At 39.7% G+C, this 14,620-nt stretch overlaps 1 protein-coding gene across 1 annotated transcript in view; it reads right to left on the reverse strand.

The window, feature by feature from the left end:
• Positions 1–4,013: 4,013 nt before the first annotated feature.
• The window catches only part of TPD52 (tumor protein D52), a 130,435-nt gene continuing 119,828 nt past the window's right edge, over positions 4,014–14,620 (reverse strand). The window contains exon 3 of the mRNA XM_052786754.1: positions 4,014–4,305. Within this exon, the coding sequence (XP_052642714.1) occupies positions 4,152–4,305 (154 nt within the window). The 3' untranslated portion in view covers positions 4,014–4,151. The remainder of the gene's footprint in view (positions 4,306–14,620) is intronic.

A 14,620-nucleotide genomic window follows, 5' to 3' on the forward strand; every position in this document is an offset into this window, starting at 1 on the left:
ATTAAAGCTAACTTTGCTTGTAAGCTCATCTGTAAAACCAGAAAGCACTACGGACATTCAGGTATATTTGGGTGGAGTAAGAAGTGGATGTGGGGCAAGGTGAAGCTCATGGGCACTTCAGTTACAGGCCTAGAAAAAGTAAGTGTCCTTCTAGCAGAATGTGTGGAAACATTTCTTGCTTGTGTAGAAGTCAAGATTTGTACCTGCCCGCAGCTACTTGCTACGGAATCACCCAGCACTCTGTTGCCAGTGCGTACGCGGAGCATCCGACCCAGTGGGGACGGGGAGGCCGAGGTGGCAGCCAGCCCTTCTCCTCCCTCTGCTGAGGATGCGCTCCATGCTGTTCTCTGAGCACTCAGCGTTACATCTCCGAGTGTAAATTTTACACCATAACAAGCATGAATTACAACTGCGTGAAGTGAATCTGTCAGGCTCATCCAAATTTAAGTGAGAAATTTGTCAGTTAAGAGATGTGGGTAGCATGCAAAGCAGTATCTGATAGAGGAGGCTGGAGAACTGAGTATCTGCTAATGAAGTGGGGGTCTGTGTTGTTACCTGAAAATTTTCAGAGCAAAAAAGCTTAAACACTTTCAAAAATCAAGACTGCTATAGGAAAAAAAAAACCACTTCTGAAAAACATATCAAGAAAAAGAGAGATCCGCTAACACCAAACATCTTTTCAGCTGCATTATCAAAAAAAATGAATTGTGCAAGATTAAATCCATATGATTTTAGTAATCATCTTTGCTCATCTGGTCAGTACTTCAGAGTAAGACAAAATCACAAAATTTAGAAAAAAACACAGCATGATATACAGAGAAATTCCTGATTTGGGCAGTCAGATGAATGTAGTTGCAGAACTTGGCTTATACCGACCTCAGGATTCCCAGCAAAATGATGGATTTATACTCACAGCTACAAAGTCTCAGTATGTTGAATCAGTAGCATTCATTTGGTTAATATTAGTAAAACTTACAGTATACTTAAGCGATAAGAGTATTCCAGGTGGTGGTGAGGGCTAGGCATAGTGCCACAGAAGCTGCTGGAGTGGCTTTACCCTTCCTTTATGTTAGTAGAACTGACTATCCTCATAAATGAAATAAGAATGACCTCCAAACAAAAAATCAGATTCATGCAACTGCCCAAACCAAGGCACATGCAAGGCCACTCAGGAATCTGAACTATGTGGAGGAGGAAACTTCACTGTGCATTGTTCAAGAAGAACGAGTTGTACATATGCTTGTGAGTGTTTGGCAGCAGAAAATGCAAAGAAAAGGAGCAAAAAGGCATGTGGCCATGAAGAAAGAGGGAACTCCTGAGGATGGGTGGCAACCAGCAGAAAAGTGTCTGCATTTGTTATTCTTCTGTATGGATGGCCCTAGAAATACCTGTATGCATTATCAATTTCTACTCTGATAAAAGATTGGAGTAAAAAATGAGAGTAGTCTTATAGACACAGGGCCATACAATTGTGCCATCGTGGTTGTTCAGTAATGAACATCAGTGGTTCCTTACATTGCATTAAGGACATGTAGTCTACACATATTCTTGGCATATGTAGGTATTACAAATATGAAACACAACCCCAACAGCCCACCACAAAGATATTTTAGAATTCCCTGCTCTGTCATTGTAATTCTGCATTTGAGAGTTGTACAGAATTGAGGCAATGCATGATGGGCGTAGGCTACCCCAAATAGAGACTCCTCCATGGGACAACTCTTTAGAGGTCCGACAAATAACTGCCTTGAAGGTCACTGAAGATGAGCTGGGAGAATGACTGGTTCTCCAAAGGCCAGAATGGTTAGCAGCAGCCTAAAGCCATGGAAGGTTCAACCGCACGATTTGTAAGACTGGGTCGGTTTATGTGAACCTGTGGGTTTCCAAATAAAACACTAAGCTGGATCTGAAATAGCAACCACTACAGTCTCTAAAAGCCACTTCTCTAAAGGTTATCCAGAGGAAGATTTGACAAAATCATTACTTGATACCCTACTGTGAAATAACTCCCAGCCTGCCGCCAAAACGTTAACGCATATATTTCCTCCCAAAGCACTCTTATTTAAGGTTGATCAAGCATGTAGCATGAGTTATGTTCAACAGACAGGATTTCTCTCTGATATTTTAAATCCCTTCTGGCTTCTTAAAAAAGGCCTTCTCTTCCTGCTCCAGTGCTAGTGTAAGTCTTTAGCTGGAGGCAAACACCCAATGAAATTCATGTTCAAACTTCCCTAATTAAGATCACCAAGATGAATGAGCAAATTAAATAAGCTCACGCTGCTTGTTTCCTCTCTCTTGCTTGGATCCTTACTGCTTTCAGAAACAAAACTTCAGTTTGCAAAACTATAAAAGGATCTGTTAAAACATGCCCACTCCCTTCAGAATGATTATGCATTTTCCATGTAACTCCTCCTAGTATTTTTGGCAAATAAATACCTTATACTGAAAATATTCTCCTTGACAGATCATGCATGAGATGCATTTTGGAAACTACCTGTAGCAGGTGATGCCTGCACTATAGCTCTCTTCTCAGTGTTACAAAAGGGCAAAGGTAGGATAGGAGTTTTCTTTCGTTTCTTTTGTCAAGTTTTTCCTTTGGGCAGAGGAGTAAGAAAGAATCAAATCACTGTGTCGTAGGGCTGTGGTTCCAGGTAAAAAGGCACTTCAGCTTTCCTTTTGCTTTTCTTTCTATATGCTTTCAAACGAAAAAAAGACAACCACCTTTAAAAGAGAAATGGCAATGTTTTTGGAAAAGACCTCTAAACAGATTAAACCTTTTGTATCCTGTTCTAAATGAATTCTGTTGGACTGTATGAAGACTTGCAGAGTTCGGGTGGTAATCTGACCCACAGGCCAGCTGCAGTCTAACAGAATTGCTCACAGTTTCTGCTCTCTGATGCCATCTTATCCAAGTATCTCTCAGATGCAGGCAAGGCAAGGGGTGTGTGAGCTGCGGCAGCCTGGAGCTGGCTCCCTGGTACCCTGCTTCTTTAGGGATCCCTTATCTCCTCTTCCCTCACGTGACTGAAATACCAATATGCTCAGTCACGAGAGGCAGAAGGAGCTATGCCATCCCTTAGTGGCTCCATCACTGCTCACGTGGCCTGCTCCAGCAGAAAGATGAGGTGTCTGTGGATTTCAGTAATATATGCTTAAGCCAGCATGCATTTTGCTGAATTAGGACATATAGCGAGAAACACATTGTCACTGGACAGTCCCTGCAGACAAACAAGGCATAGCACCTTAACAAATCTCATGTTATTCCAACATTAGGAAAAAATATTTTAAGATTAAACAGGCTTTCTTTTGTAATTCAGTGGTATAAATGGCAAATTTCACTTGCCCTCAACACACCTGCTAGGGACTATGCAGATTGCAAATGACTGTGCAGAATTCATACTTGGATGTACCAGAAATCAAAAGAAATGCTCTCTGATAGCAAATGCTCCCAAAAGATATTGGAAACACCATAGCATGATTCTTAGGTTGTGCGTTCAAATATCCATTATATTTATCTTAAATATACTTAGAGAAACCTAAGACCTACACTTGCCTACTACATTGAAATAGTTTCTTTTAATTTCTATTAACAACTGGAGAAAATTTACTAACATGCATTGGAAATGAGAGCTCCAATTAAAGCAAAGAATAATCTCTAGTTCTTCATGCAGATGGAGATAAAAGCATGATGTATTATAATAGAGATTAAAACCAGTATCTGCAGTAAACATTCTACACTGCAATTTGGAAATCAGGAGCCCTTGACGCTGTTCTGTACGAAACACCGCACTGGAAGGAGCACTACGACAGTAACCTTTGGACTTCCTCCATGGAAGTACAATGTCTTAGATCAACATCCCTTTGGATGGAAAGACGAACTCTGGAATTCTTTATACAAGAATATGCCAACATTCAACTAATATTACCTACAGAAGCTCGGTTAACCTTTCACATTTAAATCTAAAGGCCAAGAGCTAGAAAGATGAGTGAATAAAAATGGAGCAAGAATCAGGTACGATGTGCTTATTGTCTTTTATTGATCTCATTATTTACACAACCAAGCAGACAGAAACTTTTCATTTATTTCCTAAGGAAACATTTCATTTGTGTAATTTGCTATAGAGCACAAAGTGCATTTATTTACATGAAATTTACTCCTTTTGCTTTGTTTGCTTGCTTTCCACAAGCCCTAAAAGCACCGCATCAGCTTCCAGCAATGTTATATCAGTTGTTGCGCCCAAGAACCTAGACGTGAGTTCAAGATCCAGCAGTCTCAGGCGTACTTCGGTTCCTTTCTGATATTTTCTGTAGAGAAAAGGGGAAAAGGGGAAGAAGGTAAGTTTTGTTAAGCACCGGCCTTGCATCTCCTCAGGCTGCTCCCCCATCTGCAGACCGAAGTAGCAGCCCCACAGAACACAATGTGCTGAAATGGAAGTCCAACACTGTTGTAATGCATCAGCACTAAAACTGCTGGGACACACTCTACCACCACAGAGCCAGTCTCTGTTGATACAATCCTGCCCATGGAAGAGCAGACACCACCAGATCCCGCTGAGGGAATGCAGGCTCTACAGAAAAGCAGTTTATTATATAGGAAACTGTTTTGTGTCTTCCATCAAAATATCCTACTGTATCATCTGCTATCATGCGCACAATTATCTGCAGGACAACATATCATTAAAGGGGAGGACAAGTCATCATTACATCACTGGTGACATTGCTATTATCAAAAAAGTATAATGCCAGCTAACATATAATGCCAGTTTACATTTCCAACTCCAGCCCTCAGGCAAGGGAACTTTTCTTGTCTTATCCCCTCCTCCAAAATGTGGTTATCATCTGCAAGTTTTTTACTACATATAATTAAAAAGAAACCCCACAACTATTGTAATGAAACATTCTGCCTATGGGGCTGGGTTTTATTGTTTTACGCTCTTTTTTTTCTTTCTTTTTCCTTTTAAGTCAGAAGATGCAAGTGTTCAACGTGTTTTAAAAACAGACCCTGGGTGGAAATGGCCATGCCAAATTAGTGAAGAGTTTTGAAATACTAGCATCTTTTATAATGCACCTGGAGAGCTACTCATCAAAGTCCAGCAATAAAAACTGAGAATTATTCTTCTTTTGAAAGTTAAAGCCATACTTTTTTTTCTTTTTCCTAGTCAAAGCATAGAGAGCTGAAGATGCACCAAGCCTGACCACCTTGAGCAAAAGCAAGAGAAAGTTTGAAACATTCTCCAGCTACAGACTGGGTAGGATATAACAGGGATGTCTGGCTGCACACATTTCCTCCTTGCTCATTCTCACCTTCAGCTTGGGCAGACAATCTTTACTGTCTGACAAGTGTTTGCTAGCATGCAGCAAAACTGAACCGGGTTTCAACTTTCTTCGGCACATCAAACCAAGATCCTTTTGGAAAACTAAACATCTTAAGAGAAGATGCTGGACTTGCATTTATTTTTTTTACTTTTTTTTTCCTGTCAATTCTATCTTACATTAACTTCCTGTGGCTTTTGGATAATCCTGGGTAATACATTCGGTTATGTTACAAACTGCAAAGGAAGATCCTTTGATACCTCCACTCTGAACAAGTAGCTACATAGGGTACTTTGGCCAGCAAGGTTTCTGCCAACACTCATCCCAATGAATCCTGTGATGATCTGCATGAATCAGCACACTGGAAATACCACACATTTTCTTAAAAACATAAAACTGAAGTCCTTCATCTGTCCAAAATGCAAGTAACCACTGTTGCAGTGAAAAGCACGGCACACCTACCGAAGACAGAGAACACCTTATGTTTGGTTGTTACCTGAATAGCTGGAAAGGATCAGTTCTGCTCCTTTCTCTATGAAATATTTGCATTTCAAAACAGAATGGTTTCACAGCTGATGGTAATTATTCATGAAAGGTAACATGCAACATTTCAGAGTAAGACAAGGGTGAAACAAAATTAAAAGACAATGTATAAGACCTTAAAAATGCATGGTATCTTCTGGAATTTGTTAGGCTTATTTAAGAGAGAAAGTTCCCCAAAGAAGTCAGGATGTTTTGAGATAAGAAAGGGAATGAAGAGGAAAGCTCCTCACTGAAGAACCTTAAATGAAGATACCAGCTGACCAGTGATTTTAGCCATTTGGGTATGTGGGAGAAATACATGAGGAAAATCTGTGAAGAAACTGTACTTCTCATGATTAATAGGTCTAATTTAATAATAAATTAATAATCTTAAGCATGACTCCCCCCCATTTTAGCATTATGAAGACTTTGCTCATCATACAGTCTGCAGAGAACTTTACTCAAATTTCCAGACATGACTTTAGCATATATTTGTAATGCAAAATCCAAGAAATTGTATTTTCATAAAAAGAACCACAATCTTCAATGCTGCTTCAGTAACTCAGACAGATTCCAGATACTTTAATCGTACTTAACTCAATTATTAAAGAGGGTTTTCCAGTCACAGCACATCTGCTTACAAAGAGATCCTGAAGAACATCACTTTAAGGAGCTGACACAACCGCCAATTTGTATGAATATAAACATTTGGTTTTGTGACAGATGTTCCCTACAGCTAAAACACTTTAGAATAAACGAGAAACGGAAGATGTAGAAAAAGTAGAAACATGAACACAACGTGCAGTGGTGGTCTATCCACCACATTCAGAGCAAGAGGAAATGATAGGTTGCTCTATGCATATTAAGCATATTCTATCCATGAAGGTATTTATCCTTAAAACAGATAAAACTATCCTACGGTTAAAGCAGAAGCTTGAAGCAGGACCCAGAAACAAAGCAGGCATTTTATTATTTTCAGGAACGGTGTCCTAGGAGACACAGGACACCAGTGTAAAAGGAAAGAAACCATCTACTCCATTTTGCAAAAGGACTTGCTTTATCTTTAAGTAACAATGCTGGTATTCAAGATCATCCTATCTGATGACCATCAGCAGAAACCAATTAACCTTCACCCAACCCCAAGCACTGTGTTTGTCAACGATGCATGTGTTTTCCTCCTACCACTTCCTATTGCCAGGTAAGAGTATTAAATTCACTTTAGTTGCATACATAAGTGAAGGTATAGGAATATTCTACAGAACTTCAAAAAATTATTTTGCCAGTAGAGTCAAAGCTTTCTCCACTTCTATAGAATTTATTTACAAGAGCCACCAATTTTAACCCTTCGGGAACACCAGTTTTGCACAGAAGGACCCCGCCTAACACCCAGCTTCAGAGGTGGGAATCCACCGGCTGCTGTTGCTCAGCCGTGACACCATCTCAGGCCAGTGTTGGCAGAGCACCCACTGAAGCACCCACCGAAAACCTTCGCCTGAACTTCAGCCAAGAATCGATCAATGGGCTCCAAAAAGCTTTCTCTAGTTTGAATGAGTGTCTGCAGGCTTCTCTCCATCTCTTCTGGAGTGGGCAAAGCACTGGGTACAGGCACACCTTTCCTCAAACATCCGCTTCCAGAAGATGACTTTAAGTTGGAGGCAGCCCAAATAATTGCTTCAGTACTCTTTGTAATTTCTGGACTGTCATGGAAAAGAATTTGAAAAGAAGCAAGATGAAAATCCTTTTTCTTATTTGAACCGTAAGTCTGTACAACCGTACATCACCAGTACAATACAGTATGTAAGAGCCCAGAGAAAGCATACAGTACAGCCTTGCTAATGCTGCTTCAAGAAACTTTAAAAGCAAATACAAAAATTAAAGTTTATGTCCTCTTATTACATTAAAAGCAGGGCCTTTTATCTTTGCATGCAAATATCAAACCACTGTCTTAACTCACATAAAGTAGGTCTTCTCTTTGCTGAACACACATAAATAGCACAGCGTGCACTTCCAAACTTAAGCAACTTGGAAGCGTCCTTCTGACTGACTGTATCCCTTTTATTGCAAGTTGGTCCTTATCCTAATCCTTTCACTTTTGCACTGAAGCTTTAAATCTCTCAAAATCTTAATGATAAAGAGCCAAAAACCTCAAAACTCTTCAGTCAAGATTTTAAACTTGTAATTTTTAAAAAGTCATTTTACTAAGTCCCCTTAAAATATATGAATAAACAAAAAACTCCAATATTTTTACATAATAAAATTGGAAGGGGAGGATATGGAGTGATGTATTTCAGCACTTGCTAACTTTCAAGAACGCTGCGGGGGAAATGTTCTTTTTTTAATTTAAAAGTCATTTCAGGCTACAGCAAAAGGTTTACAAAGGGAGTTAACTTGGAAAGCAATGAGCATGTAAAAACAAGGAGGCTACAACTAAAAATGGGGTTTTGATCCTAATTATACCGTTTGCTACCAAGAAAATGGGACAGTAGTTTTGCAGGTGTGCAATTTCACAAGTAGAGGAAGCATCCGCATTACTACATGGCATTAAGAATTTTATTCAAACTCTAAATTATAGGTGTAGACATTAAAGCATTTTGTTAAAATATCCAATACTTATAACTGCATGTGATCACGAATTAGCAAGCAGTCCTTCTTCTATTAAAACTACTCAAGGTATTAGTTTAAAATTTAAAGCAACAAACTTTCTGTTCTTGGAACCAGTGCTACGAAAATAACAACACAGTTACAGAAATGGTTGTCTCTCACCAGGTCTTGGCTAGTATTTCCCACTCGTTTTAAAAATGCATTCACAGATACCCTCTATTCCATACTATAAAAATATGGGACTGCTATTCTGAGACAAATTGAGTATTTTAGCTTATATTCCCTCTATTTTGTTACTGGTTTTCAGTCTCCATTGCCTCCTTTTGGAATGATAACCTGTGCAATGCAAAGCTGAATGAACTAGCTAGGGCTGGCTACGACCACTCTCACCCACAGTTCATTCTTCCGTGCCATCTGTCCCACCCCTCATAAACATGCATTTCTGAATGGAGTAGGGAGGCAACTACTAAACCTGGTTTTTAATTCCTATACTGAGGGTGTCATTTAGAGAATTTAACTTGAATTTTTTACATTTCTTGCATCATTATTTTTTAATGTCTCCCAACACATTCTAGTGATGGCTTTCACAAACTGCAATAAAAGGAATCCCTGGATTATCTCCCATATAAAATAGATTAATATAAAATGCTCCAAAGACAGGGTTAGAGTTGAGCCATGGTACTCTCAGAGAATGCCATAAGAAGTCTCAATGTCTTTCATTTTTGTACTGTGAGAATTTCAGAATGTGTTTTTCAGATCTATTATTCAAGAGGTTTTGTTTCAGTGCTTTAACAGAGTACAGTACAGAACAGTTTACAAGATTCTTAAGTGTTTCATTTTCTTTTTTTTTTATTAGGTGGAAGACATCACTTTATTAACCTCAGAAAAAATACAACAACAAAAAAGGTAATGAAATAAATCTGACCATCACTTTTTCTCCAGATATTTTGTTCACCATTCTTACCACTGTTCAAATCCACTCGGAATCACCCTGTAGCTCCTCATTAGTAATACTGAAACTACGATGCATCCTCAGAAGCAAGCCCACCTCTAAGTGACCCCAGACAGCAGCAAAATGACCCCAGCCAGCAGCAAAGCAGTGCAGCTGGGGTGGGACAGAGCTGTGTACGGAACAATTCATCTTGCTTCTCAAAAATGTTTTGAAGCATTCACGGATGCTGCTCGAGCCCACACTGGTCTCAAGTTTATCAGCAAAGGGAGGCCATGCAGGTGGCTTAAGGAGCTACCCTGGCACAGATCTATATGATTTTTGTACAGATCACCCTCTGATGACCTACAGGGAAGGAGCTCAGCAAGAGCACACCACTTCCCAGCAACCCCTCACTCATTGCCAGCGTACATAAAATTCTTGTTCAGAAGAAATATGGATGCGATTAGCAGACTGCTATCAAGTTGAAGGCAGCGTAGCTCTACGCAGCAATCCACATCTTGCTAAAGTGGCTTTTTCCAGTGAAGTACACATTGCACATCTAGTGACGGGGGGGGACGGTCCTGCTTCCAGCAGCTTGATACAGCAGTCATAACACACAGACACACACTTCCGGTATGAGCCCCCAGGCAACGCTGGTGCAAAACGACCAAATTCTAGCCTTGTATGTACGAGCAAGATGGCAGAAAGTGGCAGTAGAAAGGTAGTGTGAATTCTGCACAGAGCAGAACATGGGATGGTAAGAGAGATACTAGGAGAGTGTGCCTTTCTTTAAAGGCTATTGAAGAGAGGACAAAGAACATGCATAAAACTGAATAACTATGTAAAGATCTTGTGAATAACCATGTAAAGATCTTGAGCTGTTAAGTTATTAAAAAGATTGAGCTATACCTTTACAGAAAGAAAACACTGGTATTAAAAGGCGCTTAAATCTATCTGGAAAAAGCATATAACGGCAGGAAAGTAAAGTCCAACAAATGCAAATGAGAATCACAATTTTGCCAATAATATTGATGAACCACTAGACAAAAACTCCAAGCACTGAGGCTTTTCAGCCATTGATGGCTTCAACTGAAGAGATATCAAAACAGATGTGTTAGCTCAGTTCAGGATAACCTGCTGAAATGTCATGTTTCGTGATACAGTGAAGTCCTGAGAGATGACCTGAAGGTCCCTTTTGGCTTAAATTTTATTCATCCATTATTTATTAGCACAGCACCCAGTCATTCAAATAAAGGATGGATGCTCAAAATAGGATTTTCAAAACGTCTCTGTTCTCTGCAAACAAACACTTCACAAAAAATGCTCTAAGGTTGCTGGTTATATTCCATCAGAAAATGCAGTATTTCTTCTTGTGACTCATCCGCCTATTGCCATTTCAGTTGTATTTGTTTCCTACTCAATTTGTTTTCCTCTTTCCATGAACTAAGCAAGCAAACATGCTCTTATTTCTTCTGAACATTTACCCTTTTTGACACATGCTTAATAATTTTTCAGAATATTTTTGCTCCCTGTGTCAAAGCCATTCTTTTAGAAGGAAAAAGGCTATACTCTGCTAGATACAAGCAGAGATCTAGATACTCCGTTAGATAAAAGCAGGTAAAAGCCTCTCATATTCTTGGAAGCATTTAGCAGAATGCTGTAAGCCTGTGTGAAACCATCAGCTTAAACAACAGTCATTGTCACCTTGTGTTTTTGAACAACAGTGCATAAGTAGAGCCTATGGTAAGCATCCTTACAACCAACAGGTGCTTTAAGCACCTGAGGAAGTCCAAAGCCAAAACCCACTTTGCTCTGACCACTGCTAAAGCAGAAATTTGAAACGAATACCAGGAAGAGTTTGGGGATATTAGCTAGATCCTGATGTGACAAACACTCTGAAGCACTTGAATATACCCCTGGCCAACTGGAGCTTACAGAAGCAAGCACACACACTAATGTCACTGCGTGTACTGCCACTTGGTAGGAAGATAACTACCAAACAGACTGGTAAGAGCAGCAGAATTTAGGGGTGACCCCATCATTAGGGGGTAGAATATTATCTCTGTTTATGCTTATGGAGCTGCCCAAAACTGTAACATATTGGTCAAGCCCTGGTGTCTTCATTCTGTGGGACCCAAGTTCAGAGATCTTGTCACCCTTCTCTGTGTCTCCACCGTTGGCTGTTGAGACGACTGGTAGCCGACCAAAAGTGGCACAGATGTATGGGAATGAAACATGGAAGTTTACATTCCTATAGCTAAAAGAAGGTAAATGCAAAGCCTGACAAGAATTGTTTCATGATTGTCATGGAAAAGCCCTGAGCAAACCACTGTGAAGACACTGTCTAGCTCTGCTATTACGATGATATCAATAATCAATGGCATTTGTTTCTACGACAGCAAAAAAACCACAGCCAAAGGTGCCAAATATTTAAATCTAATTCTGTTCCACTCAGTATAGACATTTAGACTCTCAGTAGAACTTCTTAGTTGTGAAAAACTTCCAAAAAGTAACATGCTTGCCTTCAATTCAGACAAAAACCGAAGTACCCAATATTTACTAGAACAGACCAAAAAAAACTTGCTGTAATTTTTGCTACAGCCTCCGCAAGAATCAGTTTGCATTCACTAAAACCTTTGGGACAGGATCATTCCATTTTTAAAGAAGGAATCCACAGAATAATCTATATTTTAAAATGTACTTCATATCACATCAAAGATGAATGCTATAACCTTTTCTCTATGGCATGGTGAGGCAAGCTTTGACAAATGAAACTTGCAATAGGTGGCTCCTGTCATCTAAGGACTTGTATCAGATACAGTTATGTCATCATACAGTAATTTATGCCAGTTGCTTTCTCAGTCTATAATATAAAACATATCCTTTAACTTGAGAGGAAACATCACTCTAAAATAAAAGAAATCAGAGTCTTTAGTCCAAATTGTTATATTTTTTCTGCTGCTTAAACTATGGAATGAACTAATTTGATTAAAATATCACCTTGTAACTTACAAAATGCTAAAAAATAAAGGTTATATACTTAAATGTATAAAAAACATAGCCAATTATACTACAAAACATTAAAAAAACCCCATAGCCCTTCATGCTTATGGGCACCAGAAGCCAGGCAAACTGCTTAAAAGATGAAAGAAAAAGGTAGCAAAGTGAAAAAAAAAAAAAAGGCAAACAAACTCATGTGAAGCATGCTCTATTTCATACTCTTCTGTCCATCTTTCCACAAGTGATCTCTGTTGCAGTTTCTGTCCCTTCCCCTTCCCACACTGGGATCTTGTCTTAATCAGATACTTTTCATGTACGTAGTCCTAAACGTTCAGCCCTCCAAATTTCAAATGCAGTTTCCACAATACTGCTCTAGTTTTCCTCTTAATACACATGGTCTCAATCTTTCTTTCTACACTGACTCTGTTTCCCTAATCATAACTTCTCCTCTGATCTCTCGCTGTTTCCCTGGAATCTCTGACAAGGTGTTTCCAGTTTCCTTTTTCTACCCCAGGAAAAACCATTAGACATTTTTTCTTGTCTTCTCTTACTTACTGCCTCATCACTGATCCTAGTCCCAGCCCATTTATCCAGCCAACCTCATTCTCCTTTCAGTTTCTTACCCCATCACAGTTTTTTCTTTTACCAGTTCCAACTAAGCTCAGTGGTCTTCTTTTTCTTGCAGTGCTTCTCAGTTTTCTCACTCAGCCAGTCCCCTTGCACCAGCCATCCCGGTAGGTCTCTTATAAGGGATTAAAAATAGTAGGTTTTGATAATTTAGACACAGCTATTATCAAAATTCAAATCAGAATGTTTCTTCCCCTTACTGTCTGGGTAATGACACTAGCTATGGGAACAATGACAATGAATTTAAAAACCTGCTCAGCCTCGGTGCTCAACACTCAAGCTTGGTACAGCTTGGAGAAACTGTCACACGGGAAAAACTTCAGCAAACCAGAATAATTCACATACTGTCAGCAGGTTTTTACAGACATGTCTTCTAACCTTGCTCTGAAGCTCCCATCTGCACTGATTGTAAGTACTGTCCATGTCCTTTCTTTGTCTTTAAACACCATCGTAGCTATAAATTGGATTTATTCTTCTCTTGGGAGAGCTGGATGCAGAAGGTAGGTGGGGAGGCTAGAATGGCTATTCCAGTGGCAGTGAGTGCTGGTAACCATGTTAATGTAAGGGCTGGCATATACAGACAGACAGAAAATGGAGTGGCTGAACAGCTGAAATAGATACCTGAATTCTTGGTTGCACGTGAATCCAACAGGAGAGATGGGAAAGGTGCTAAAGAGGGGAAAAGGCTGGGCACTAATGGTTTGGAGTCTCAGAGAAAGACTGGAAGAGGGGAGCGGGGTCAGGAGGAGATGCAGGTTGAGGAATACAACTCTGGAGAATGGGGGTGAGGTCTGTGGAGAATACTGGGCTGGTGAGAGTTGGTGGGCTTGAGCAAAAAGGAGGAGGAAATGGATGGGGCTTTAAGACAAGAGGAGCTGGAGGCACCATATGGTTCCCCTTTATCAATCAACTAAGGCTGAGGGAGGACTGCTCCTTCCCAAAGGACTGCTGAAAAGTACCAGTCTCTTTCCTGAACCTCCCTATTCCCATGTCTTTCCCCAATTCTCCTTTTGGCTGTTGGTGCCTATACAAAAGCACTGCCTGCAACATCTGCCCTCCGGCTTGCTCAGTCACTCTTACTGTTCACCTGTGGCAAAAGTCAAGTCACATTTACCTAACAGTTGGTCTATAAGATGCAACATATGCAGATTGCTCAGATGACTGCAAGACACTCAGTGAAGAAGTAATCAAAGATTTTAGCTAAAAATATCTGACAGTATCAATATTATGGTCTGACAAAGCCAAAAGAGTATAAAATGGGATCTTGCAGCAAAAAAGCACCACTGTAACAACAGATTATAAACCTATTTCCAGTGCACACAAATCATCCTGAAGCAGCACTGAGCGTGCAAGTCTAGAATATATGCCTGCATTTAAATGCCAGAGAACATGAACCAACATTTTAAGGTATGTCAAGTAACACTTCTTTAAGTTCCAATTCCTTGTTAGTGTCCATTTAATCTGAATGTCCCAAGAACAATCTCAGTTGCTTACATTATGAATGAACAATATGGACTAATACTGAACAGACTTTTTGATGAAAAAGAGGTCATGGTGCTCCTGTAAAAGGGACATTTTCAGATTTGGTCAGGAACATTTCTTTGTAAGCTAACACTTGCATTATTC

Source organism: Harpia harpyja, chromosome 5 (assembly GCF_026419915.1).
Source record: "Harpia harpyja isolate bHarHar1 chromosome 5, bHarHar1 primary haplotype, whole genome shotgun sequence".
Lineage (NCBI taxonomy): Eukaryota > Metazoa > Chordata > Aves > Accipitriformes > Accipitridae > Harpia > Harpia harpyja.